At 29.6% G+C, this 12,082-nt stretch overlaps 1 protein-coding gene across 3 annotated transcripts; it reads right to left on the bottom strand.

Annotated features, from left to right (window-relative positions):
* Positions 1-467: 467 nt before the first annotated feature.
* Tsp5D (Tetraspanin 5D) lies at positions 468-7,332 on the bottom strand. Of its 3 annotated transcripts, none has more exons than XM_035881829.2 (5): positions 7,157-7,332; positions 2,264-2,378; positions 1,153-1,344; positions 886-1,068; positions 468-803 (listed from the first exon to the last, which is right to left on the bottom strand). In XM_035881829.2, exons 2-5 carry the CDS (start codon positions 2,324-2,326, stop codon positions 468-470), a joined length of 774 nt encoding a protein of 257 aa, XP_035737722.1. In that variant the 5' UTR covers positions 2,327-2,378; positions 7,157-7,332. The 3 variants fall into 3 exon arrangements, with proteins under 3 accessions (XP_035737722.1, XP_035737724.1, XP_035737721.1); XM_035881831.2 differs by lacking the exon at positions 7,157-7,332 and adding an exon at positions 3,567-3,756; XM_035881828.2 differs by lacking the exon at positions 7,157-7,332 and adding an exon at positions 1,746-2,045.
* Positions 7,333-12,082: the final 4,750 nt, after the last annotated feature.

Below are 12,082 nucleotides of genomic sequence, written 5' to 3'. Positions count from 1 at the left end.
CCAGGCATCATTCTCTAAAAGAATTAAAGCTAAACGAATTCTAATTTCTAATGATTGAAAGAGCTTCGATCAAAAGATATACGTACATATATATTTACATATATACATATGTGTATATATATATATATATATAGACATATGTATATATGTATGAACAAAATTTACAAAACCTTTCTCTTGAAAGAGTTCGAAGGAGCATAATCGAACGATAAAACGAGAAATATTCTCGAATAATCTCGGGTTTTTTTTTTCTCATTGACTTTTTCGTCTTCGCTCGTTCGTTCGTTCGTTCCTAGTAAAGAGCGTAAGAAGAAAAAGAACGTATGACGATATCGCGAGATAGACGATCATATATTGTTCTCATCAAAGATCAATAGATCGTCGCGGAATCGAAATATAATTATGTCGATCTAACGACAATCTTATGGATCTTAGACGCTACTCTCGTCTAAGATCCAGCGGAAATTCTAGGTATTGGTAGTGTCATAGCTCTTGTACGTGTGTGAGGATTTCTTTTGCCTGACCGTGCAAAAGAGTATCATACTGGCGACTTGTCCAAATAATTGAAGAAAAGCAACGACCAATCCAACGGTACCAACAACGTGTAACCTTGTAACAAGCCATAATTGAATGGCCGAGGCACAACCTTCCTTGTACCAAAGTTCTTTGTTCAATCCTTCAGGATCGAGTCTACCACAATACCTTTCTCTTTGTATACAACAAGAGTCTGGTACTCGATCTTCCGTTGGCCAAGCATCGATCTGATACCAATCCGTATAATCTCGAACACCACAACAATGGAACTAAAATAAAAGATAGTTTGATATTAATCGAAGAACTGTTCTTTATCATTAAATATAAAATTTTATTATACATAATTATTACCTCAGTGTGTATGTGATCCCAAACAGCAGGTAAAGTACCAGGTTCCCTCGTTAAATTGTAATGCCTTTCAATGCCAAATAGCAATTCTTCTTTAAGACTTCTAGCGAGATGTTCACGGAATATAAAGGCGAGTGTACCGAGCATAAATTCAGCCAGGAACATCAGTATAACGAGACTGAAGTACTAAAACAGGATGTAGCAATGTGTGATAGAACAAAAAAAAATATCTATTGATCGAGACAATTGCCAATTATATGTTGCGCTTACCGTGATCAGCATGCATCTCGATTGGAACCAAGCTCCACAGCATCCGAAGAAAGCAATGACGAAGGTGACGCATCCTGCTGCTAGTAATAAAGAATCAGCCGATGCAAAACTGTATTGTGGTACCAAAGTCGTGTATCCAGAGTAAGCCAATCTCAACCAAAGGCCAGCACCCAAAATTCCACAAGCGCATAACTGTAAAAATAAATTACAATCGCGATCAGATTACACGTGAAACGAATCATTTTCACGTCAGTTCACTAGACTATAAACTAGTTCGAATCAGAAAAATTGGCGGGAAATTTTGATATTCGTTAACCAAGAGATCTTGTAATTTATAATTCTAAATTATTTCTTCGTTTCTTTTAATTATTTATTAACGATTCATCGATATTTATAATAATATCATCGATAAACATATTTTTCTTTTTATAATTCCAAAGATATTTTTCATTGTAAATATAATTATTTCGAAAAAGAAGAAGAAGAAGAAGAAGAAGAAAAATAATCGTATAAAAATTATAACGCGTAACTCAAAACAAATTTCTCGTCGGTAGAACGGGCAAAGTGGCGTGGATCATCGTCTACTTAGATACCGTAAGTTCATAGCTCATAGAGCACGGTTCAACGTCCCGTTTAGAGTCTCCCCCGTTCTCGTAGCGAATGTTTCGAAGAGTGGCAATAAATTCGAGAGGCCGGAAAGTGCACTGGAATGCACCGAGCAAATTACAATGCCCGTCGTTCCGAGTGCCGTTCTCCACTTTTTCCATTCGATTCTGATCCATGTCGGTCAACTTTTCCTAGCCGTGTATGCGACTCGCATAAAATTTCTAGACTTTCGGAAGTCTGTGACAAAAACCCGTTAACGGGTTAACTCTTGTAAGCTAATGTAACTACTAAAAAGAAGGACAAACTTAATAAACGAGAACATCTTATATGTATGTATGTATGTATGTATGTATGTATGTGTGTATCTATATGTATTTATATATATATATATGAATATATATATGTATGTATATACATATATGTATATATATATATATATGAATATATATATGTATGTATATACATATATGTATATATATATATATATGATTGTACATTTACATACCCATATGAGAACGTTGAGAGAGCAAAAGACGTGCCTTATACACGTGTATCCTGTGCGACCCATGGTTCAATCCCACTTCCTTCAAGTTCCTCCGATGGGGAACTGACACTGTTTCCTAGAAGTTTGAAAATGAAGGATGGAGGATACCAACGATCTTTACCGCGAACAAAAAACAAACGGAAATAATCTTTCACCAATGTAAATACATGGATATACATATATCTCGGACGTTTCAAACATTTTCTTCATTTCTTTTTTTTTTTTATTTTTGTATTTTTCATTCACTGACATTATATCTCTTCTATATCACTTAGATTAAAAAGGATTTAATCTTTGAAGGAAATCCTTCGGAACTCAGTCATTTCTTTCCATTTTTTCCATAATCCTTTTTCTTTTTGTTCTTTTTTACATGTAAAAAACGACGAAAGAGAGAGACAGAGAGAAAGAGAGACAGAGAGAGAGAGAGAGATAGAGAGAGAGAGAAAAAGAAAGAAGTAAATAATCGCGAATTATTTATTTCTTTCCCTTTAAAAGGTACACGAACGCGAAATAAACAATTCGACAGAATGTGCCGAACTATACTAGCAAAATAACGATCCTCCTCGAACGAGGATCCGTCCCGTAATGTATCTGGGACCAAGCTCGATACGATTGACTCTCCGGCCCCGGTGGGCCTTCTAGGTCCCCTAACGGGACACACCGCAGACACGGCCTCTCACCTACACGCTCTTACAATCGCGATCACGTTATTGAGATCGCGTGGATTTGTAAAAGAAAGTAGGGAGAAAGAGAGATAGGAAGGGATTGCTTAATGATATCTCCTTCGAAGGATACGCCACATTAGAGGTCGAACCTACGTCACTTTCCTGTCGAGTACTCACGGTAGATAGAATGACAGATAGAATAATTTTGAAAAAAAAAAAAAAAAAAAAAAAAAAAAAAAAGAGAAAAAAAGACAAGAAAAACAAGTGCAATCAAATAACATCGTCTGGTAAAATTTTTTCTTTGTCTTGTTTTTCTTTCTTTTTTTTCTTTTTTTTTTTTTGCTCTTTTATATTTTTCTATTGTCCAACAGACAATTAAGGCATAAAAAAAAGTGAAATCCTTCGTTGTGTAATTTTGTAAATACTGATTGATTACGCTATTTATCTACGATATTAATTAATTCATTCCTAACATTATTAAACCGTTCTCGGATCATTTTTATTTTTATTCAAGACACAGAGGAACATACATGTAATTTTTATTTCCGTTCGCGTGTCGTCATATAGATATAGATATATATATATATATATATACGTACATATTTTTTTTTTCTTTCCTTCATAGATGATCTTATGTAGTAGTAATAGTAGACGTATACACACTCGTACGAGCGATTTCACTGAATTATTAAAGTTTTCTCTCGATGAGGCAGCCATGCGGATTATCGCACTCTCTAATCGTATCTCGAAGAAACAGCTCGCACGATTTATGTGGGTCCTGACGTCTCTCTCTCTCTCCCTCTCTCTCTCTCTCTCTCTTTCTCTCTCTCTCTCTCTCTCTCTCTCTCTCTCGGTGAATAGACACTCTAATAACTGCTAATCCAATCCGTGCGATCAACGATCGTAGCAGACGAACTTCATAGATCCTCTCATTATAGAAACGATACGAGTTATATATATATATATATATATATTTATTTATTTATATACATATATACATACACACACACACACACAGACACACACGCGTACACACACACATAGATAAATACGTGGTCTAATCAAGAAATTAACGAGGAAGCAGTAACGTAGGAAGTTTCTCGTTGCGCTAAAACACGACAGAAAAAAAGAGTGAGATAGGGAGAAAGAGAGGAAAAGAGAGGGAGAGAAGAAGAGAGAAGCTTTTACCTTGAATATATATTCGTGTGCGTATGTGCGTGCGTCAACACGCTATGAAAACGCGCGCGAAACAAGTCACTCGTTGATACTAACTCGACCACGTGTTCTTGGCATTTCTACATTTGCGATTTCAAAGTAGATTCGTTTTTATGATTTTGACTTCTCTTTCTTTTCTTCCTTTGTTTCATAACTCTCTCTCTCTCTCTCTCTCTTTTTCTCTCCTTTTTTTATTTCATACACATACATACGTTATCGCTCTTGTATAATATTGATTTACCTTATCGAAACTTTAGTGTTAAACGCGTTCATTATGGTTCTCATTTTATAACCAATGACTATAAGAAAGATATATATATATATATATATATATATATATAATTCGTTTAACTTTTCGCGAATCGATCTTTCGATTATAAAAAAGGAAAAAAAAAAAAGAAAAGAAAATAATAAATAAATATATATCCAATATAGATAAGAATGTTTAACCTTCGGATATATAAAATTATGTTTACGTGGTAAACGTAAATTTTATTAAAGCTTATCAATTATTATGAAAACTCGTCGAAAATTCATTGAACGGCAGGTGTACGCAGAGGTGTACTTAGGGCAAAAAAGGTTCGTTACACGTTAATATTTCTTTCGTACGAGGGCGTTAATCGTACTTGAAATCAATTCGCTCGAGGGAAATGGAACCGCAGAAGCGACTGCGCTAATGAACGTCGAAGAGAGTTACGAGGGGGCGTAGAAACTGTTCTCCCTGCCTCGACTTCCTGCCAATTGCGGACAATTTGCAATCATCTATGATCTCCCCGCTCCTCACCGTTAGTTACCCGTCGCTGTGGATGGTGCCTAAACGTAAAAGAGATAACACGACACAATTTTCTCTCTTTCTCTCTCTATCTCTTTCTCTCTCTCTCTCTCTCTCTCTCTCTCTATTTATCTCTCTTTCTCTATCTATCTGTCTCTCTATTCATCTTTTACTCTCACTCTCTTTCTCTATCCACGCTATTGCATATTAGCATTAATGCGACCTACGTGCTTACAACTTCCCACGTGACGTAATCATGGAAAGATGAACAAAGAGTAGCAATGAAAATATTCCTTTATCATCATTAAAAAAAAAACTTTCTGGTTTTCTCGATGTCTTATTCTGAGTTAACATCGATCGATAGATAGATCAATTCGCATAAACATGTCATATCTATGAAGATGCATATGTATATATATATATATATATATGTGTGTGTATATGTATGTGTATACGTGTATATACAAATAGTTCGTAATTAATTGAATGATCTTGGTATGATAATAATGACATAATATGCGAACGCACGTTTTAGACCCTCCCACGTACGAGAAAGAAAAAGATAGACTTAACGGTGCATGCAGTATCGGGAACAAAGGGCCGGCACATTTATCAACGCGACATCATTTAATTCCACACGGCGCGTACGTGATCGGTTTCTCGAACGAGGGATTACATTTAAAGGGGTTATCGTTTATACATGTTTTATATATGTATATATGTTTCGTCAAGATGAAAATATTTTCATAACAGAAACGTCTCGAATCGCAATGATACATATGTACTTATAGTTATGGTTAGATAGAACGGATATCTCCGAATACGAAAGAAAGAAACGCGAAGAGGAAAAACGAATAACGTGTTCTTCTTTTTATATGAACGAGTTTCACACACCGTCACGTCTTATTAGCGGTACCGTTCGTATACGTTCTAAGTTGCTTCTTCAATAACATTCTTTTCTTTTTTTCCTTCCCACGAACATTAGAAATAAAAAAGAAAATAATCGGCAAATAATACAATACGTTCGTTGGTTCGTTTCAATGAACATAATGTATAAACTTTGATTGTATTCGTTGTGTTTCGTGGGAAGAGAAATCGACTACGTGACGTTGCTACTACGTAGCCTTCATTTTTCGCACGATCAATTTTTTTACTTGTTGTCATTGTCCGAGAAATATCGTTGCATTAATAAATATATTTACATTCTTTATTTATTTAAATATGAAATCGTCGAGAAAATGAAAATTGTCGAACTATTAAATTTTCTTTATTATTTTATCATTCGTATTTTCTTTTAAATGAAAATTATTATTTATATTTTATTAATATCGAAACGTTTTTTTTTTCTTTTTTTTTTTCCTTCTTCTTCTTCTTCTTCTTCTTCTTTCAGATAAATTCATTCACAAATCATAGAATTCATTTGCAAAATGTCATTGAAGAAACGTTTACCTTCTAAGAGATTACGCTTCATCTTACATTTCGCATTAACTTCATTATGAACTTCGACGGGAGATCGTTATCGCATAATGCACGTAGTCGACTTTTCTTACGTAACAATGTCCACTTGTAGAGAATAAAATATCTCGTAGATTTCCTTCGTATATTCTTTGTAAATTTTTAGCGAAGACGTTTGACGAAAAAAAAAAGGAAGATAAAAAATTATAAAAAAAATAAATAAATAAAAAAAAGAAAAAAGAAAATAACGACGAAGCAATTAGAGTCGCTTAGGAAAAAGAAAAAAAGAAAAAAGGAAAAAAGAATAGAAAAGTAATAGAAACGAAAATAATCGAGATTGCGTATGTCTCACTCAAAATGTATAATTCAGAACAACAAATGGGATCGTTTTGCATTTAAAAAAGCTTCTCTTAGAAAAGAATGAGCTCTGTGTGTACATATATACGTGCATTGGAATTTGTGACGCAATCGCGTAATTGTATACTAACATGCATTGCCATTGCATAAAATATCGAAAGTGAGGGAATAAAAAGATACAAAAAAAAAAAAAAAAAAAGAAAAAAAATGAAAGAAAAAATATAATGAAGATATTTTCACGAATGTCACGAGGAACCTCTTGATCATACATTTTATCCTTTTTTACGAGAAATTCGAATAATATCGAAATTCGAGAATGAGAATCGTTGTTAAAGGCGCGAAAATATGATCATATCTTCTTAATAAAATCACTTTTGTGAGATAACTTACGTATCTTTAAGAGGAATTATTTAAATGGGATCTTCCTTTTGAATGTTGTCAAAGAAAATTCTATTTTTCTTTCTTTCTCGAATCACAAAAGCTTCTTCATGGATGCTGCAGTCAAAGGTCGAGTCGCGTTTACGGCGACTGTTTCGAGTACGCGAATCGACTGCAGACGAAACGCCGGGCAGAATTCTCCTCGCACATCCGTTCTCCATCCTCTCTTCAAAAGATCTTTTGAGACAACCGCCATCTCATGGTGATCCAGCGAGTTTGTTTCGACTTAAGTAAAAACGATCGATTGAGTCCAATGATCGCGATCAAGAATCAATCTTACTATTGATTAATTTTTAAAAGATTAGATTAGGCACGATGATTATAATCGTAAAAAAAAGAATTACTATTTATTTCTTTTTAGAATTTTTTCTTTTTTTCTTTTTTTCTTTTTTTCTTTTTTTCAAATACCACTTTTTATTAACTGCGAGAAGTTTCTAATTTCCAACGAGAATTAAATTCTTTTTTATAGAAATGTGCTATAACGATATATTACAGGCATACAATAGTACGAATAAACGTTGAAAAATAAAAAATATAAATGATAACTAATTACGGAATAAAAAAAAAAATAGTCAATTAAAGTTAGCACAAAGAAACTCTTAAATGTAATAAGTCATCGTTAAATCATCTCGAGATCTTGTTAGTTTTCGACGATCACGTTAGTTTTCGTGGTTATAAAATATTTTTCGAATAAACATATTTCTCTAATTATTAAACTAAAAAAAAAAAAAAGATCAGGTTTATTTTTTTTCTTTTTTTTTTTTTTTTTTTTTTTTTTTTTTTTTTTTTTTCTTAAAGAATTTTTCACAAAGCTTATAAAATTTTATGCGATTTCTAATTTTATTATCATATAAATTTATTTTTAGTTAAAAATTTTTTCCTTATATTCCTCGAGTGTCTTAAGGCAATAAACTTTTTTTCTAATGTAAATAAAAAAAACAATTCATCTTATCTTAACGACGTACGTAAAAATTAACTATCTTTTTAATAATCTCGATACTCATGATATAAATCTTTTACTTTCGAATTATGTTAAATTAATGATCATTATTTATCGACAAGTATTTTTTCTCCATTAGACAAACAAGTTTTCTTTCAATTCTTCAAGTTCTTCTATCTACAAAAAAATAGGCTTTCTTGAATAATAAATTTTTAACATAAATTTTAATATGACAATAAGACAGAACGGTACATTCTTATTTCGTAGACGATTATTGGAATTATTTATTTTATCTTTGATAATAATTATTTTCTCAGACTAATATTCACTCTTATTTCGACTAAATTTATTTAAAACAAGGTATAATTTATAAATAAAAAATATTTATCTCAAAAAAATATTTAACAATATCTACAAAATTCACTTCCTTGCAATGATCATCGATTTGACGATCGAGTTAGTGTTCATAAAAAGTTTATATCATAAAGTACAAAGATTATGCCGATAAAAATATTCCTGAATTTGACTTGCATATCATGAACAACAAAATCAACGATCAATGTCATCTTGTGCATGAATCATCGAGGATTGCAGTACCATCCATTTTTCTCACCAAAGTGAATACTTGAAAAGAACTTGAATCAATTAATGAAGACAAGCAACATCTATTCATGCTTGTATTATTCATATTATTCAAGAGGCATTATTCATTCTATCCAAGTCTTCTAAAATACATATTTTTACCTGCATAATGAAAAACAAATCAAATAATCTTATATATTATTGTGAATTAAATATCTTAATGTTAACTATCTACATGAGATAATAATTATTGAAAATGCTTGAAATGAGCATATACAAAATGTTTAATAAAAATATACGTCTAGTAATAATCGTTTATTATACTTAATGAATGCTTAGCGACCTTACAATCGACTTTACCGAATCGATTTTTCATATTTTTGTTAGAACTTAACATTGCTTAAATAAATAAAAATTTAAGGAAAATTTGTTTTTCTTTTTTATCAGAACTACATTGTACAATAAAAAAAAAAATGAAATTATTTTAGAAGACAGTGCGAGGCTTAAAATAGTTATCATAAAAAATTAATCGATAACACCATGGTCAAATAATATTATCAACATTTGTAAATTAAAATTAAAATTAAATAAAACATGAAAGTTATTCGAAATTTAAATAAAATTTAAATTATTAAATGCTTACCATTACTATTATTTATAGATTGTAGTTTCGTTCATAAATTTTGTTTTATTTTGGATAAATTTTGCCATAGCAAATTTGAATATTAATCTAAGAAAATAATATCAAAGATGAAATAAATAATCTTATTAATCGTCACGAGACAAGAGAGTATTATTCTGTCTTATTATCGTACCAAAGTATCAAAAAAAAAAAACTATTATTCAGACAAATTCAATTCTTTATAAAACGAACGAGGGTAACTTACTCGCCTAGTGGTGGAGAAATATTATACTAATCGACTTGAGTAAAGACTTCATCAGCTGTACACGAATAATTTAACCACATTCATTGTCCATGTACGACATGTTTTCGTTGCTTTAATTAAGTAAAATTTTACAGACCAACAAACACTGATTTTATCTTTTTCTAATCAACGAAAAACAGAATAAAAGTATTAATAAAATTAATTCGTTGTCATTTATATAGATATAAAAAAAATAATAAATACATGGCATAATAGTTATTTCAAAAATTCAAAAATTTCAGTATTCTCGATAGTTTATTCAATTTTCTTCATCCAATTTAATATAAACTATTAATTATGTTTGTATAAGTGTGTGTCATATATGATTTAATTTATAAAATATCACAGTCTTCCAGTTTTAACAACATAGGAATTTTATGATCAAAAAGTTTAAAAAGTTAATAAGTCTGAGATACTTCTTTCTAAATACAATCAAAATAAATTTTTTAAATATGAAAAACAAGTTATATAATATTTTTTTTCAGTTGATTCAAATTGATCAACTGATCGTAATCAAACTAATTTTAAATGCAAGATTTGTGATGACAATAAAAATACACAACAAAATATAGAAGCAACGCAAAAGGAAGAAAAGATGAAGAATAATCCTTTAAAAAAAAAAATCTGTGCTATAGATGAATATAAGGATATGCATTGTAGAGGATGGGAAAAAACGTGAAAACAGAAGTTAATATTTACAACGATGTATCGGTATCAGTCATAAATAAAAAAAAAAAACTACAAGTTAAATAATAAAATCTGTTATACTTTACTGATCTGCTAATATATTATATATATAAATTTGTTTACTGCTAATATATAGCATAATATATACTGTATTATATGACTTTAAATTATATAATATCGCATTATATTATATCAATATTATATTTATATGATTAAGTAAATATCCATACGATTGGTAACTACAATATATTTCGTATATATAAATAATTAAAATGCAAATTAATGTTTACCATGAATAAAAATTCAATATATTTTTTCTTAATTCATTATTACATCAATTATTTTCCATATAACAACTTGATCTTTATATAATAATTCTATGATGTAAAAATAAGAGAGCAAAAAATTTTGAAAAGATAAAAAATTTATGAAGTTCGATTTGCAAAAAAAATGTTCGCTTTTTCAAGAATTTGAAATTCTTAACAGGAGACCATAATTTACGATTTCGCATGTCACCTCTTCATCATATGATCCTGATACAAACTCAATTTGTGAGAAAAAAAATTTTCTCTTTGTCCAGAATTTGCAATATTTTTTTTTTTTTTTTTTTTTTTTTAGATAAAGAGAATAGAGGGGCAATTTTAATAGAATACTTACCTTTTTTTTTTCATTTTCATTTTTATTAGTAATACGTAATAAATATATTTTGATAATTATTTTATGTATGATTAATTGTATATATGTACAAATATGTATTTATATGATGTACAAATATTTATTTTATCACGTAAATTTCACTATAATATAATACAATGTAATACAATATAATGCAATATAATATATTGTAATACTGCTATAATAAAGGACAAATTGATTATCTCCCTTTATATGCCGTTCGGAAAGAAAAGATAAATTATTTCTATAAAAAAAAAAAAAAAAAAAAAAAAGAAAAAAAGAATTCATTTATAAATCAATCAACGTCATAGGTAAATATATATTTTTCTTTTCAAAGTCTGTTAGTGTTGTCTTTTTTTTTTTACAATGAATCAAAACTAACTACGATCAACTGTAATTAATGTATGATAATGACTATATTTATATATATAGTCATATATATATTATATATATATATATATATATATATATATATATATATATATTTATAAATCCAATAGAAGTCGACGACGATATAAATGTAAGATGATCATTTACAAATGCGTGATGCAAATGCATTCTTATGTAAATGCATGTGAGAAAAATGCATTTTTCTGAATTTAAAAACAAAACTACAATACTTGATTAAAATATGTTTTTATGCAAAGTAAAAATTCTTTTTGTCATTTATCAATATATATCTTTAAATAATAAAAAATTATCTTCTACATAATGTTTTATGAATAAGTTATGAAGTAGTTGATTCTTAAAAAAAAAAAAAAAAAAAAAAAAACAGAACTCCAAGTAGTATACAAAAAAATCTGAAGATAGGATCATCTGAAATAAAAAAAATCCACAGTATTTCTATTTAAATATATGTAAATCGTTCTGGTATAATAAAAGTAAAATATTTAAAATTCAATAATTGATACATGCTTAAATTAATTTTATCGAAGGGAAGAGTTTTTTTTTCCCCCCATCGAAAAAGCTGATTAAAAATAAAAGGATTCCGTAGAACAAATTATTTGATTGTATAGATACATTACCATAAAAGATGTAATTACAAATAAAATACACAAAGAAGTTTTT

Source organism: Vespa mandarinia, chromosome 5 (assembly GCF_050613455.1).
Source record: "Vespa mandarinia isolate Hongniang chromosome 5, ASM5061345v1, whole genome shotgun sequence".
Taxonomy (NCBI): domain Eukaryota; kingdom Metazoa; phylum Arthropoda; class Insecta; order Hymenoptera; family Vespidae; genus Vespa; species Vespa mandarinia.
This window is presented reverse-complemented; position numbering and strand designations above follow the sequence as displayed.